This window comes from Vanellus vanellus, assembly GCF_965231255.1.
Source record: "Vanellus vanellus genome assembly, chromosome: 3".
Classification (NCBI taxonomy): domain Eukaryota; kingdom Metazoa; phylum Chordata; class Aves; order Charadriiformes; family Charadriidae; genus Vanellus; species Vanellus vanellus.
Genome location: NC_138907.1, coordinates 34,958,980 through 34,974,839, shown reverse-complemented (window position 1 = coordinate 34,974,839; position 15,860 = coordinate 34,958,980). Strand labels below are relative to the sequence as shown.

The following is a 15,860-nucleotide window of genomic DNA, read 5'->3' as shown; positions in this document are numbered from 1 at the left end:
AGCATAAATATCAGTTTAGGAGCAATGGGAAGATTCACTATTTTAGGACTACGGTTTTCGAGTGGGTAAAGGCCGTATTGTTAGGTGATAAAGGACCGATCTCCTGTTGTTATGATTGTTGATTGCTACAGAATGTACAAATAAAAAAGAGATAATAAAGCATTTAATCAAGCAAGAAGATTGAGTGATTGTTCGTCTAAGCTAATCAATATGTAGAGACCAAAAATCTTACTTCCTTAACCAGTTTCTTTAACTGTAATTTTTTTTAAAGAAATGAAATTGACAACGTATAGTAGGAACCTTGAGTGCTACATTGTTATTTAACAAAAAAATTGTCTGCAGTATACATGTGACATAGTTTTCAGATTAAATGTTTTTAATATTTATATAACTATTAAAAGTTATTTTGATGTATTATTGTCTCATGAATACAAACTTATCAGGCTTAAAATAATTAATTAAAGTATATTCAAATCTTGTATAGTTATTGTTTTAATATTTCTTCTCTTTGCAGGCTAACTTGGCAAAACAAGAAGGCTACCTGAAAATAGCTAATGCAGAGTTAGCAAAGGCTCAGGAGGCATTAGATGAAAAGCAAGCTGAACTGGATAAAGTGCAGGCAAAGTTTGATGCAGCAATGAAGGAGAAAATGGTAGGATAAAACTATTTTAGTATTATGAAAAGTGCTTGCATACAATACTGTTATGTAATCAGGAGTTGATACACACATTTAGAACCTGCTATCTTGAATGACATGGATGGGGTTCAGGTATAAAAATACAAGATTTAAATCTATGTTCTCTCATATTTCCTTCTTTCTGTGAAGAGGAACATATTACACAGTAGATGCACTTAGAGTTCTCAAAAATGAGTTTTAAATAAATAAAATGGTCATAATAAGAGGATGAAAAAATATATAAGATAACCCTTTAGATTTTTGCATTCTATTATTAAATTATGTAGGACATTTTTTCAATTTTAGGACTTGCTGAATGATGCAGAAACATGCAGAAGAAAGATGCAAGCAGCCTCTGCGCTTATAGATGGACTGAGTGGAGAGAAAGTTAGGTGGACTCAGCAAAGTAAAGAATTTAAATCTCGGATTAACAGGTATCAAATTATCAGAGAAAAAAACCCAAAATATGTGTAAGAACAGAAGAACTAGTAAGAAGTTTAATAGCTTTAATAGTTGTACTTAATTTTCCTCCTGGAAATCTTAATATAGTTACACAATTAAGTGAACCATCCTGAAAATTGAATTTTTCTCCCATAAGTGAATGCCTGAGTGCTGAGCGCTTGTATTTCAGTTCAGAACAATACCTCCGATTTTGGAATTTATCTTCAAAGGGATTATTTCTAGTGCAGTTATGTGCCTGTGTTACAGCTGCCTCTCCTGACCCCCCAACACTGCACCTCATTCTACTATTTCCAATAGGCGGGAGGTAGGGATGATCTAAGGCTGACACTGAGAAGGAAAATGACAAAGATTCCTCCCATAATACTGAATACGAAAAGAAGCATTCCTTTTGATATCAGTTTTGGCATATTTGAACAAAAGAAGGAGGCCTAGAGACCAGACGATAACCTTTGTCCTATAGTCTGTGTGTTGAAATACAGGTGGGACAGTAGACCTTATTTTGAGAAACTTGGAAACTTGGGAGTCCCCATTGTGCTGCTGTCCAAGTGACAAAATGTTGAGCAGCTTAGGAGCCAGAGGTCCTAGTTGTCTAGAAAACAGGAAACCTGTCAAAATGCTTGCTAAAGGTAAAAAGCCTGAAAGTTTAGGCTCAGCTTCTGTGGAATGCTTCTGTTTCCATATATTTCCTATGGGGAAATTGGGCATTTCTGATGAGCTCTGCTCATTCAAGCAGAATTCAGTTTGTTTCTTTTGCTAAATATTGTGTTGCAGACATACTTTTAAGAAATAAACCAATTCCTTGCTTCAGTTATGAAAGAAGGAATAGTTGTCATCGGGGCTTTATTACTTTGTAGGGCTGAAGATAATGTTTTCATACAATACTACTCTTAAGTTTTGCCACAAAAATATTTTGGAAACACAAAGAAACTGCTGTTCTCAAAGAGCAACAGTTGTCTCCTTAAATTGTCCTCAGAACAGGTGTTCTTATGTTTCAAAAGCTGGTTCTCTTAAATCAATAGAAATTGAAATTGTACATCACCTTTTAATTGTGATTGTGTTCCTTTTCTAGACTTGTGGGAGATGTACTGCTCTGCACAGGTTTTCTTTCATACTGTGGACCTTTTAATCAAAATTTCAGGAAGCTTTTGCTTAAAGATTTATGGGAAGCAGAGATGAGAGCCCATAAAATCCCCTTTTCTGAAAACTTGAACCTGATCTCTATGTTGGTAGATCCGCCAACAGTAAGTTCTTGGTGCTTAGTGGGCGTCATTTTCATTTCAATGAGCATATTCTGTGACTGTTTGCCAGCATTGTGCTTGCCTTGAACAGAACTATAATCCCGAATATTGCTGTGCTGTGTAGTTCTGGGGTTTCCAAATGTTCTTGGCAATTTCTACTAAACATCTGAATACTAAGCAATGTTTAGATAGATAAACAAGTTATATATTATAAACAAGTGACATATTAGATAGTTGCCAGTAAGACAGTGCACTTTCAAGTATCTTATTTTGAGAACCCATCACCACAGCTATAGATCACGTATCTACTAAAACAGTGGGTTTGGTTGTTAGCTTTTGATTCCGTCAATATTATCTGGGTCTGGTTTCAAAAATAAATTTTATATCAAAGAGAACATTTTAAAAAGAATGCATAAAGTCTTTTCATTCAATGTGAATGTATAAGAAACCAAACAGAGGACAATGCCAGAATCTTCAAGTTTCCTTCAGTAAATATTAAGCCCCAAAAGCTCTCTTAGTCTGGTTTTCTCTTAATTCATCCCAGTGTTTAATTTGGCTATCAAGCTGCCTTTTGACTTTCTTACACTTTCAAAATATATGTTTTTATCATTCTATATAGTTAGAAATATCCATAAAAATAAAATCCTGAAAATATTTTTCCATGTGCTTTTAATTTATTTATTTATTTATTTATTTATTTTCTTCAGATTAGTGAGTGGAATCTTCAAGGACTGCCTGGAGATGATCTCTCAATTCAGAATGGTATCATTGTCACTAAGGCGACTAGATATCCCCTTTTAGTAGATCCACAAACTCAAGGGAAATCATGGATTAAAAAGAAAGAACAGGATAATGAATTACAGGTGAACAGTGTTTTAAAGGAATACTGTGCTGTATGATATTCCTTCAAACATTGCTTTAGACTGTCTACATTTGGGTCAGTGTAACTCATACACACATATCTGAGATAACTTTAGCTTGTGTGGAGAGTGACAGTGATGTAGATGCATCAGTAGGGAACTTGACAAAAGCTGTAAATCCCATTCAAGGACTTAGAAAGGATTATATAGTAAAGAAATACTGTTATGAAATCTAGAAAGAAGTATGAAAGAGAAGGAGGTAGCCTGGTGTTCAAAATTGGTGAGTACATTCCCTATACAGAGGGCAAAGTGGTGAAAAGTATAGCAAAAGAGTGTAATACAAAATTACTAAATGAGACTAAATTGGGAAACCATTAGTAAGATTACAAAGGCAGGATAACTTACAGCTTTGAAACTGTTGGCAAAGTACTTAAACTGATGCAGTCCAGAATTTAGAACCCAAGATAGAATTTGTACATGAAATTACTGCTACAAAAGTTAATTGAGGACAACCAGTTGAAACCAAACCCTAGACAAGGCTGTCTATTCTAATGTTACAGCTACTTTAATAGCTCTCTTCTAGCTTAAGCCAGTAGGGTTAAATGTCTGCTTATGAAATGTAATACAAAGATGTTCACATGTCACCTGTAGTTTGCATCACAAATTAATTTTTCACAAATGAAGTATCATTGGAAAAGGAACGTGCATTTTAAAACCCTTAACCTGGATGTTGCAAAATCTCACATGCCCTCCTGAATCTCAATAAATTATTGGGGGTTTAGGTTCTCTAGATTTTGAAGATTTTAAGTCTTGGAGTAAAGTGGATGTGAAGTTCTTGCTTATCGTTTTATTGTTAATAAAGCAAACTGTCAGAACCACGGAAAAGTTGAGGTTGGAAAGGATCTCTGAAGATCGTCTAGTCCAGCCTCCTTGCTCAGAGCAGGATCTACTAAAGCAGGTTGCCCAGGACTGTGTTGAGTTGGGTTTTGAATATGTCACCACCTCTTTGGGCAACCTGTTTTAGTCTTCAACCACCCTCACAATAAAGTGTTGTGGGTTTTTTTTTCTTATGTTTACATGGAAATACCTCTATTTCAATTTGTGCCCATTACACCTTGTCCTTTTACTGTGTGCCACTAAGAGGAGTCGGTCTCCCTGTTCTTCATTCTCACTCACCAGGTGTTTATATACATATATAAATACCCTTGTAAACCTTCTTGATGCTAAATAATCCCACCTCTCTCACCTTTCTTCATATGTCAAGTGCTCCAATCCCTTAATAATCTTAGTGGTCCTTTGCTGGACTCAATTCAGTGTCTCTCTTATACTGGGGAGCCCCAAACTAGACAGAGTACTCCAGATATGTCTCCAGTACTGAGTAGAGGGGAAGTATCGCCTTCCTCAACCTGCTGGTAATGTTTTTCCTAATGCAGCCCAGAACGTTGTTGGCCTTTGCTGCAAAGGCAGATGGCTGATTTATGCCCAACTTGTTCTCCATCAGGAGCCCAAGGTGTTTTTCTGCAAAGCTGTTTTTCAGTAGAATGGCCCTATTTCATACCTGTAGAGAAAATCTTGAAAGTAATATGAGAACTTTATGAAAGTCAAAATCTAGGAAGCAATACCAAATTAGTGTTTTATTTATTTATTCGTGTCTTTTAATGATTTCAGATATTATGAATACCATTTCATGATATTTCAAATATCTGAGTTCATAATACTGTAACTGTAATTCATCTGTTAGACTGAATTCAGGTTTCCAGAAAGAAATTCTCAACACTTCAAAGCTAAAATAGGGAAATCTAGTCCTCAGCACACAGAATAGAAAATCAAAAGTTAGGTATCTCTGATTTCAAACAAATATGTAACATCTTCAATTCCCAACAAGCTGTACCAGTTTTACTTGGTACATTATTACTCTCATAATGAAGTTTTGTGGATTCCATTACAGCCCATCTTTTAAGTCACCTTTTTATGGTACTTTTCATTGTATACACAAGAAGTATTTCTGCATAAATAGCTGAATGGTCTACTATTATTTCTTTAAAATGCAACTAACAAAAAAAATTCATAGTTAGATCTGTGGTTTTCATGTAAGACTTTGAAGAAATGTTTTTGTTCTTATATCAATTTATAATTTACTTTTTGAGGTAACAACTTTGAATGACAAGTATTTCCGTACACACCTAGAAGATAGTCTTTCACTGGGACGATCACTTGTGATTGAAGATATAGGTGAAGAGTTGGATCCAGTCCTTGATAATATATTAGAAAAGAATTTCATGAAATCTGGAACTTCTTTTAAGGTTAGTAATGAAACAAAAGACCTGGAATAAGTAGTTAGCTTTGTGATGAATGATATTTTACCCTTTTATTCCAAACCTCTGCTGAATCAGGTAAACTTTGTATTCAGTAGGGTAGTGTGAAGAATCAAACTGAACTAATAAAATATAGGAGACAGAGCCTCAGTTGAGTAGTAAGTTCATGCATCTAAAATTTGAATTTAACTACTGAAGTTACTACTGAAGATTCCAAACTGGAACCAGTTATGTTAATCCTATTGAATGCTTACAATACTTTCTACTGATTTTCAAGCACTTTCATTTTACACTGTTTAACAGAATTAATAGAATTGATAAGATCTCTCTCTTACTAGCATGGAGCACTGATGGTAGCAACTGCAGGACCTTTAATCTGGAATAGAACTGGTTCCTGATGGACCAAACCAAAAAGCATGAAGTTTTATTAATAATATTAAGTGTATTCCCAACCCTGAAAAATCATGAGTCTTTCTGACCTTGGTTAGATAAAAAAAATCACTCCCAAATTTTAAAAACAACCTCCCTTCAAACATCATGAAATAAAATTACTATATTTCAGAAGAGAGCATGTTGTCTGCCCCAGTGGCCAGTCTCGCCTAAACCAGAAATGTATTTTTTTCAAATAATCTTAATTAACTGACTGGAACATGAGAGAGACCATAGACCAGATTGTGATGATAATGAAAATAAAAAGATTGCTATTTTTGTGGAGTAGCTTTACTTTGAATGTCAGAGCAACCAATATGCTTAAGGGAGTGGTTTGGTCCCAATCCTCCTTCAGACAGGTATTTGAAGTGGCCTTGGAGGGTCACAAATAGTGATCAGATTTCCTTGTGCACATGCAGCTTTCAAGTTAGACTGCTGATTTGGAATATCTTGACTTCTGTGAAAAATTTCTGTGGAAAACTCTGAATAAATTTATAGTTCCTTTAGAAAGTTTTTTTAAGATCCACCTAGTCTTTATATATTTAGAATTAATTCCCAATAATTTATGTTCCATTGTTAGATCAAATAATTTCTTTTTTTCCCTGAACACAAGAGAACAATGATTTCTCCAAAGGTCAGTAGTTTCTACCATCTTCATCTGAGGTGTGATTATAAGCACAAAACCTAAACCAAATGGTTCTGAAGCCATTAATTAGAACCCACAGTGGAAGTAATCCCTATATTTACCTGGAGGGGAATGCTACTATTATAATATACCCTAGCTGCTACCTTTGGTCATCAATTGTTATTGTCATGACAAATTTGAATAGTGAAATAAACTTCCTCTCTTTGGCATTTCAAATAATGTGAATTTCTTTCTGGTCAATATTATTGAGTCAAATAAAGCTCATTTTCCTCTGCTTAATACTATTCTAACTTACCCCACAGGTGAAAGTTGGTGATAAGGAAGTAGATGTTATGAGTTCATTTAGACTATACATTACTACAAAGCTACCCAATCCTGCTTTCACACCTGAAATTAATGCAAAAACATCAATTATTGATTTTACTGTTACAATGAAAGGACTTGAGAATCAGTTACTGAGAAGAGTAATTCTTACTGAAAAACAGGTAAACTAACATCACACACAAACCATAGGGATGCTTAATTTTTTTAATTATTATTATTTAACTGTTTTTAGCATGTAGGGAAAAGCATTCTCCTGGAGAAACTGGCTGTTTGTGGCTTGGATGGGTGTACTTATTACTGGGTAAAAAAATGCCTGGAAAACCTGACCCAAAGAGTGGTGGTGAATGGAGCTAAATCCAGTTGGTGGCCAGTCACAAGTGGTGTTCCCCAGGGCTTGATATTGGAGCCAGTTCTGTTTCATATCTTTATCAGTGATCTGGATGAGGGGATTGAGTGCACCCTCAGTAAGTTTGCAGATGACACCAAGTGGGGTGGGAGCATTGATCTGCTTGAGGGTAGGAAGGGTCTAAAGGGAGATCTGGACAGGTTGGATCAATGGGCCAAGGCCAGTGGTATGAGGTTTAACAAGGCCAAGTGCTGGGTCCTGCGCTTGGGTCACAATAACCCCATGCAACACTACAGGCTTGGGGAAGAGCAGCTGGAAAGCTGCCTGGCAGAAAAGGACCTGGGGGTGTTGGTCAACAGCTGGCTGAATATGAGCCAGCAGTGTGCCCAGGTGGCCGAGAAGGCCAATATCATCCTGGCCTGTATCAGGAATAGTGTGGTGAGTAGGACTAGGGAAGTGATAATCTCCCTGTGCTTGGCACTGGTGAGGCCCCACCTCAAGTACTGTGTTCAGTTTTGGGCCCGTCACTACAAGAAGGACATTGAGGAGCATGTCCAAAGAAAGGCAACAAAGCTGGTGAGGGGTCTGGGGCACAGGTCTAGGAGCTGCTTATGAGGAGCAGCTAAGGGAACTGGGTTGTTTAACCTGGAGAAAAGGAGGCTGAGGGGAGACTTTATCATTCTCTACAACTACTTGAAAGGAGGTTGTAGTGAGGCGGGTGTCAATCTCTTCTCCCAAGTAACAAGCAATAGGACAAGAGGAAACAGCCTCAATTTGCACCTGGGAAGGTTTAGATTGGGTATTAGGAAAAATTTCTTCACAGAAAGGGTTGTCAAGCATTGGAACAGGCTGCCCAAGGAAGTGGTTGAGTCACCAACCCTGGAGGTATTTAAAAGATGTGTAGATGTGCTGCTTAGGGATGTGGTTTAGTGGAGGACTTGGTGTTGCTAGATAAATGGTTGGACTCAATGATCTTAATGATCTTTTCCAACCTAGACAATTCTACGATTCTATCAAAAAGAAATGCTCAAAAGGAAAAAGACATCAGCCACTTTCTAAATTTTTATTCAGATTGAGTATAGAAATTTCCAAATAACAAAAGTACACCTAGAGGGTATTCTATGTATGGTCGTCAGTGTGACACAAATGATTAAGCACAAACATTTGGTACTGATAAGATATTGAATAAACACTGCTTTAAAAAAAAAAAATGTTGTAAAACCATGTTTTACATACCTGAAAAAGTAAAATGCGCATTTCATGAACTTGAAAAATCAGCAAAAGAATTTTAAGTGACTCATAGTTATAGTCCATAAAGTGTCATGCCATTCTCTTGTTTTTTAATAATAGGAACTAGAGGCAGAACGAATTAAACTCATGGAAGATGTAACTTTTAATAAGAGGAAGATGAAAGAACTGGAAGACAATCTTCTGTACAAACTAAGTGCAACCAGAGGTTCTGTATCAAAGTGTAAAAGAATCAGGATTAAGCAGATTAGGCAGATTAAGCTGATTCACATTAGAACCTTTCCCTACAGAAATTGATTTATCCATCCAAGATACAATAACAGATCATCCAGTGGTAGAAATTTGAAGTGTGGTGATTTACCAGTGTATGAGGGATTTGGTACTATAGCATGACACCATATACAACCCTAAGAAACTAAGTATTTTTAACACCAAAAAAAGTTTTGTGAAACAAATCAATTTCTTGATTCAAATGAGAATAGGTATCTGATCATGGGCAAATCCTTAACCCAGTGAAAATGTGAAGGACAATGGGCTAGCTTAAATGGTGTTGAAACTCTTTTGCAGTATATTAGGAGACTGCACATGATTGATTGCTGTCTCTTTGGTGGAAAAAGAAGGTGGTAACTTAAAGCTAGTCTATCAGTAAGCACTTGACATGCAGAAATACTGTTGTGTGACCATTACCTTTAGGACCCCAAGTCTTCTTGACTTTGAGTGTACCAATCAGCAAACTTTACAATAATTGAAGTACTGTGTCTTATGTGCATAAGAAAGGTGACTTTTCTAGTACATGCTGTAAAGTTCTTGGTGTAGATGCATTCATATTGACATAGGTTGGATGTATTTGTTTAGCATGTTGAATAAAAAAATAATTCTTAGTGTTACATATCCTGTTTGATCTCCATTTTAAAAGCTTTCTGCAATTCAGTAAATCATTTCCATTTGTTATAAATAATTCCTGTAATTTGACCTTTCAATTTTTACATATATGAAGTGAAAAACTCGTTATAAAAATATCCTAAATATCCAATATTTGACTTTTTAGGTTCGCTAGTAGATGATGAATCCTTGATTGGTGTTCTGCAGACAAGTAAGCAAACAGCTGCTGAAGTAGCTGAAAAGTTGTCTGTGGCAGCAGAAACTGAAGTGAAGATTAACACTGCTCAGGAGGAGTATCGACCTGCTGCTACACGTGGAAGCATTCTTTATTTTCTTATTACAGAAATGAGCATGGTCAATAATATGTATCAAACTTCACTGGCTCAGTTCTTGAAGTTATTTGATCAATCCATGGCCAAGTAGGGAGACACAAATTTTTCTGCTATTCAGATGTTTGTCTTTCCAATGTATTTGCTGTTATTAACATGCTTTCTTTGTCCCTTCTTTCATAATTCAGATCTAAGAAGACTCCTTTACCTCAGAAAAGAATCGCAAATATTATTGAGTATCTTACCTTTGAGACTTACTCATATTCTGTTAGAGGCTTGTATGAAAACCACAAATTCCTCTTTACCCTGCTTCTGACGTTAAAAATTGATCTTGAGAGAGGACATGTGAAAAACAGAGAGTTCCATGTACTCATTAAAGGTAAGTTTAAAAAATTGTGTTATATGTAGAGCTAATTCCAACTTTTTAAAATTTATACCATTTCAAAGTATGATTTTTTTTGGCTGCGTGTTTTCTACCATTTAATTCTGTAAGAGCTGTGTCTGTTCTTATCCCTGCTGCAGTCCAGGAAAGTTAGATGCAGTTCCCCATCACAGTTCTGTCTCTGTCATTTACCCAGGCCGTGTGCTATCTGGAGATCAAGACGATAGTTCTGCTTCTCTCCATCAATTGGTTATCAATCAATTGTATATTTTTGTATTACATTTCTATCCTTATTTTTATAAATTAGGTGACTTCTTGTTCCATTGCTTTTCTGCTTTGATGGAGCTGCATAAAGCTATCTCCTAAGTTGCCAGAACAACTCCACATAAAGTCCAGGAGGTGCTACAAACAGTCTTTTTTCAGTTTCAGATTGAGCTTTCTCTGACTTTTGCCAACCAGCTAACACTGACTTTTAGAGAATATAATGTGTTCCGGTGGCCCAGTTGGCCACATCTGCCTCCTCTGTACTATGTGGATTTGTGCCTCTGATGAAAAATGTGGTCAGGATTGCTTATGTGGAGGTCGATATAAAACCTGTGTGAATTTTACAGTGTTCAAATGAATCTTGCAAAGGTCTAATGTCAAAGTAGTGAACCTAGATTTGAAGATCATTATCTGCCTCTAATGAATAAAATGGATAGGAAACAAGGTTAACTGTTTTGCCTTCCAGTTTGTCGTAATGGTTTTATCCTTTGAGAATGGTATCCAGCTACAAATTTATCACTGATGTCAGGCAGGATATGCTTGGAAGTGCTTTCAAAATGAACTGTCTGCTTTAGTAAAGTGTTAGACAAGGAAACATATTTCTTGGCTTCTCAGCACATGGATTCTTGTTTTGCCAAAGGAAAATATACCTTAAGCATCTGAAGCAGAAAGTGGTCACTTACCCCTTTTTAACTGTTCAGAAGCTGTAATAAAGTACAGGAGCACTTTTAGCAATTTTTGTCTAGAAATATGATTACAGTTTCCTGCCTAGCTTTACCACAGTTGATTTCATAGTGAGAAATTCTTCTGGTGTATAAAATGACACTGAGAAATTCTTCTGGTGTATAAAATGACACCAAAGTAACAATAGATTTGCTATAATCATTCACATGATATTATATCGGATTGGGAAGTCAGCAGATGCCTAGCCTAATTGTCCTGGACTCTTAGGTATCTTCTGCAATGAATGAACTGTCCAATTTTACTCCTTGGATGAGCAGTCCTTGGTGCCAAATGAATGCCATATTACCAAACACTATTGAGCAGCTGAAGAAAGGATTTATTTGAAAAATAAATCTCTCTTCCTCTTCTTTCCATTTGTTTTCCAGGAGAGCTTTCATGGCTTATCATCAGCCGTATTATCAGGGGATGTCTCAGTGAAATAAGCATTGCTATTTGAAATGAAAAAGTCTCTAAAAGTCATTATTCAGCTAGTCTCAGGAGATTATCAACTCTAAGTCTTTCCTTCTGCTAAAGCACATAAATTGAATTTCATTCTACTAAGAGGAAGTTCTGGGATCCATACATGGATCCCAGGCAGCTATTTCAAACTATATATCCTAATGCTAAAGACATAAGAGGATGCTTGAAGGAAACTTTAACAGGTAGTTACAAGAAATGCACGAAAATCAGTATTTGCACCTCAGATTTCATGAAGCCCCCCTTTCTTTCTGTAAGATTACTGAAGCTTGTCATCCCTGAGGTAAAGGGAAAGAGAAAAAGCACAAGAGTAGGAAAACTGTATAGTAACTGCACATGAAGTAGCTTTATGGTTTTGCATGACAGAAATAATTTGTATTTGTACATAGGAACTTCACATTCTTGAACAAGAGTTTGACCTTTAGTCGTTCCTTTAGTAGTTCATGAAAACATTCAAATCATATAATAATCATATCTAATTCTGTTTCTTGATTATATCTAACTGTATCCACGTGTGGAGAAAAGCATTGCACAATTTTTTCTAGATGCTGGAACTTTTCACGTATGCCTATGAATGGCAAAATGAAAACTAATAAAAGGAAAGACTTTTTCAGGCATTGCATATTTAACTCATTAACTTAACAAATGACTAACCATAAGAATTTAGCAAGATTTATCAAAAGATTAGGTATGTATATTAATAGCAAGAATATCAAGTCTTACAATAAGAAACACGGTGTTTACACTTTTTTAATCTCATTCTTCATTGAATAAGTCTGCCTCAAAAAATTAAGGTTTAAAAATTTCCCCAAAAGCAAAAACATCACTAAGTCCTGTTTACTGCCCACTCACTGAAACTTTTACTTTCTTTAGATGTTAATTGTTCCCATTGGCATACTAATGTACAGATTCATCAAGGTGATTTTTGTGTTTCTACTTAAGGGCATTCAGGTAGCTAGGAAAATATTTAGTCTTTCTGAATCATGTGTTTATCCTTTTAAAAGAAGCAGAACTGATGTTTTCTGAAAATCATCACTGATAATATAAATAAAATTCTTGCATCCTGGAAACCTGCAGTAAGACATCTCAAAGAATCATATCTTTCCCTGTGAAGTCTATAATGTAAGCAGAACAAAATTCAGGAAAATCAGAAAGAATCTGTTGCATTCTAGCATTTGCAGCACCATAAACTCTTTCCTCTAATGTGTCAGAACTTTAAAGTAAGTCTTAGTTCTTTAGCTGCATCAAAAATACTGTATATAACGTCTTCCCAATAATTTCTTAAATAACAAAATTTGTGCTTTATGTAAGAATTTAATATTCTAATCTGCTTTTTGCTCAAACAGTAAGTTTGTCTTCTGTTCTTTTCCTGCTTTTATGATTCATTTTCTCTACATCCCATTCATGGAGAATTTGGGGATGACATGGGTGCAGAATAAGAAAAAATATCTCTGTGTTAAAACCTCTTGATAATCTATGGAATAATGAGCCATATTTTCTAATAGTATTAATATATTAATTGAAGAGGAACTACATATATATTTATGTTTCTAGTTTTTGTTAAGCATGTATGTATAATTTGGAAGTATTGAAATTATTACAGGTCATATATATAGACTGTGTATACACACACATACATGCTCACATTCATATAAGTGCTTAAAAATAATAAATATTATTCCAAGGTGACTTTTTGGTTTGTTTGTAACAAGTTGGTGAAATTCATTATACTGGTAACCAAAATGAATAAATGAGATTAGTTGCGGAGACAACTAGAACAACACCTTCTGTATTTCCCAAGAAGTGACATTAATTAATTTGTGGAAGGCTAGGGAAGAGGCAGCTATAAGAAAAAGCAAACTATGATAAAAAGTTAATTATGATAACAATTTAAAAGTTAATCTATTTAAAATTGGACTGCAGTCTTATCCCAGAGGTGTTCCTTTGTATTTCCTCTTCTTTTGCATATCAGAGGATGTGAAACACGTGTATTTACTGGCTGTCTGGGTTTTTATATGCTATTTCAAATTACTTGTTTGTTATGCTGGTATAGGACTGATTGATTCCATCACTCCAGAGTTCCTTTTTTCTCTTGTTGTGTTTGTGGTTTTTCTTCTAATGATCCCAGGAGGTTACTTTGCTAACGTGCAACATTCTTTGGATACTGTAACTATGAGTTTCATTAGAGAACAGGTAGAAGTTTGCAGTTGAGAAAATAAGACTTTCTTTTCAATTTCTGTTCTTTTTAGGAATAGTGGGATAAAATATAGACTGTCTAAGGGAAGGTTTTCAGAGGAATATTTTTATCTTTTGGATATGTACAAAATGATCTTTACTGTACTATCAGCACAGATTAAAAGGAAAAAAAAACTATATGGAGCACATGATCTAAGATGAGAGGCTGAGAGAACTGGGCTTGTTCAGCTTGGCAAACAGAAGGCTTAGGGGAGACCCAATAGTAGCCTTCCAACACCTATGAGAAGGCACTCCACAGTGGTGCACAGTAGGAAGATGAGAGACAACAGAAATAAACAGAAAAAAAAGAGAGGTTCAGAGTGGGTGTAAGGGGAATTTTTTTCATTATGAGGACAGACAAACATTAGAACACATTGTCTAGAAAGGCTGTTCAGTCTCCAACCTTGGAGGTTTTCAAGACCAGGCAGAATAAAGACCTGATTTGATTTTATTTCATAGCTGACCCGGCTTTGAACAGGTGGGACTAGAGACCTCCTGACATCCCCTCCAGACTTAATTATGGAATCATAGAATCATAGAATGGTTAGAGTTGGAAGGGACCTTAAAGATCATCTAGTTCCAACTCCCCTGCCATGGGCAGGGACACGTCCTGCTAGACCAGATTGCTCAAAGCCCCATCCAACCTGGCCTTGAACACTTCCAGGGATGGGGCCTCCACAATTTCCCTGGGCATCCTGTTCCAGTGCCTCACCACTCTGAGTAAAGAATTTCTTCCTAATATCTAATCTAAATCTACCCTCATTTCTCCTGAGATTTATGTTTATAGAATCATAGAATCATAGAATGGTTTAGGTTGGAATGGATATTGAAGATCATCGAGTTCCAACCCCCCTGCCATGGGCAGGGACACCTCCCACTAGACCAGGTTGCTCAAAGCCCCATCCAGCCTGGCCTTAAACACCTCCAGGGATGGGGCCTTAACAACTTCTCTGGGCAACCTGTTCCAGTGCCTTACCACCCTCAGAGTGAAAAATTTCTTCCTAATATTCAATCTAAACCTACCCCTAAATTATCCTATGATCTTATGAAAAAAGTATACAAGAGTGCAATTAGTACCCCAGTGAAAATTACATGGGCCAGAAAACTTAATTTAAAAAGCAATGTCAAATGCATCCTGAGTCTCAGAATGTCATATGTATTTCATCAGAATGTTTTTATCTACAGGAGGTGCGGCATTGGATCTACAGGCTTGCCCACCCAAACCTTTCCGCTGGATTCTGGACATGATGTGGCTAAACCTAGTAGAATTAAGCAAACTTCCACAATTTGCAGGAATTTTGGATCAGGTGATATCTACTACTGATCTTTATAATGTTACTAACTGGTTTCCCAGTCATAATTGTGGTTCCATCTTTTACATTTAGAATGCACAAGAGATGTAGTTAAGAACAAGTCCAGAGAGAATACAGAATACAGGCATAGAAATGAACAGTCAGGTAGCATGAATGAGGGTACATTTGTTTGCTCTACATTTTTTAATGTACTTTATTGTATTTTGTATTCTATTCATTGAGGTAGAAAGAGAAGAGAACAGGAGCAAAGAACTATTAAAAAAGGAAGCCAGTGAAAGAGGGACAGAAATAAGGAGAAAGAATATAAAAGTAGAGTTATCAAAAAGGCTCAAAAAGTTAATCTATGAGTGTCAGGTTTTAGTTTAGAATGTTTTATGTCTTGAGTATGATAGACTTTTACAAGTAAATTGTTTGCTGCTTGTTCTTAAATACTCATTTCCATTCCATGGTTAACATGTTATTCAGGTACAATGAGCTAGCTATAAAAATACTATTTATTTTATTTATTTATTAAGATATACATGAACTTATATGCATATAAGCTTGTGACATGCCTAGCACTTATTTTCTTTACTTTGGTAAATTTCTCTTTTTTAGTGTAGTGAAAACACTCCCTAAGTTTTTCTTTTTCTGTACCTCCTAGGTACTCCTTGTTTATCAGGCTGATAGCTAGGACACTAAGTTCTTGCAGTTACAACATTGGTCAGCCAA

The 15,860-nt window shown here is 35.9% G+C and overlaps 1 protein-coding gene across 1 annotated transcript in view; it reads left to right on the top strand.

The window, feature by feature from the left end:
* The window catches only part of DNAH8 (dynein axonemal heavy chain 8), a gene marked incomplete at its 3' end in the record, with an annotated part of 150,799 nt that overhangs the window by 113,979 nt on the left and 20,960 nt on the right, over nt 1-15,860 (top strand). The window contains exons 70-79 of the mRNA XM_082480246.1: nt 515-652; nt 983-1,110; nt 2,208-2,379; nt 3,084-3,239; nt 5,384-5,539; nt 6,929-7,111; nt 8,647-8,752; nt 9,593-9,845; nt 9,944-10,134; nt 15,022-15,143. Coding sequence (XP_082336372.1) covers nt 515-652; nt 983-1,110; nt 2,208-2,379; nt 3,084-3,239; nt 5,384-5,539; nt 6,929-7,111; nt 8,647-8,752; nt 9,593-9,845; nt 9,944-10,134; nt 15,022-15,143 — 1,605 coding nt within the window. The remainder of the gene's footprint in view (nt 1-514; nt 653-982; nt 1,111-2,207; nt 2,380-3,083; nt 3,240-5,383; nt 5,540-6,928; nt 7,112-8,646; nt 8,753-9,592; nt 9,846-9,943; nt 10,135-15,021; nt 15,144-15,860) is intronic.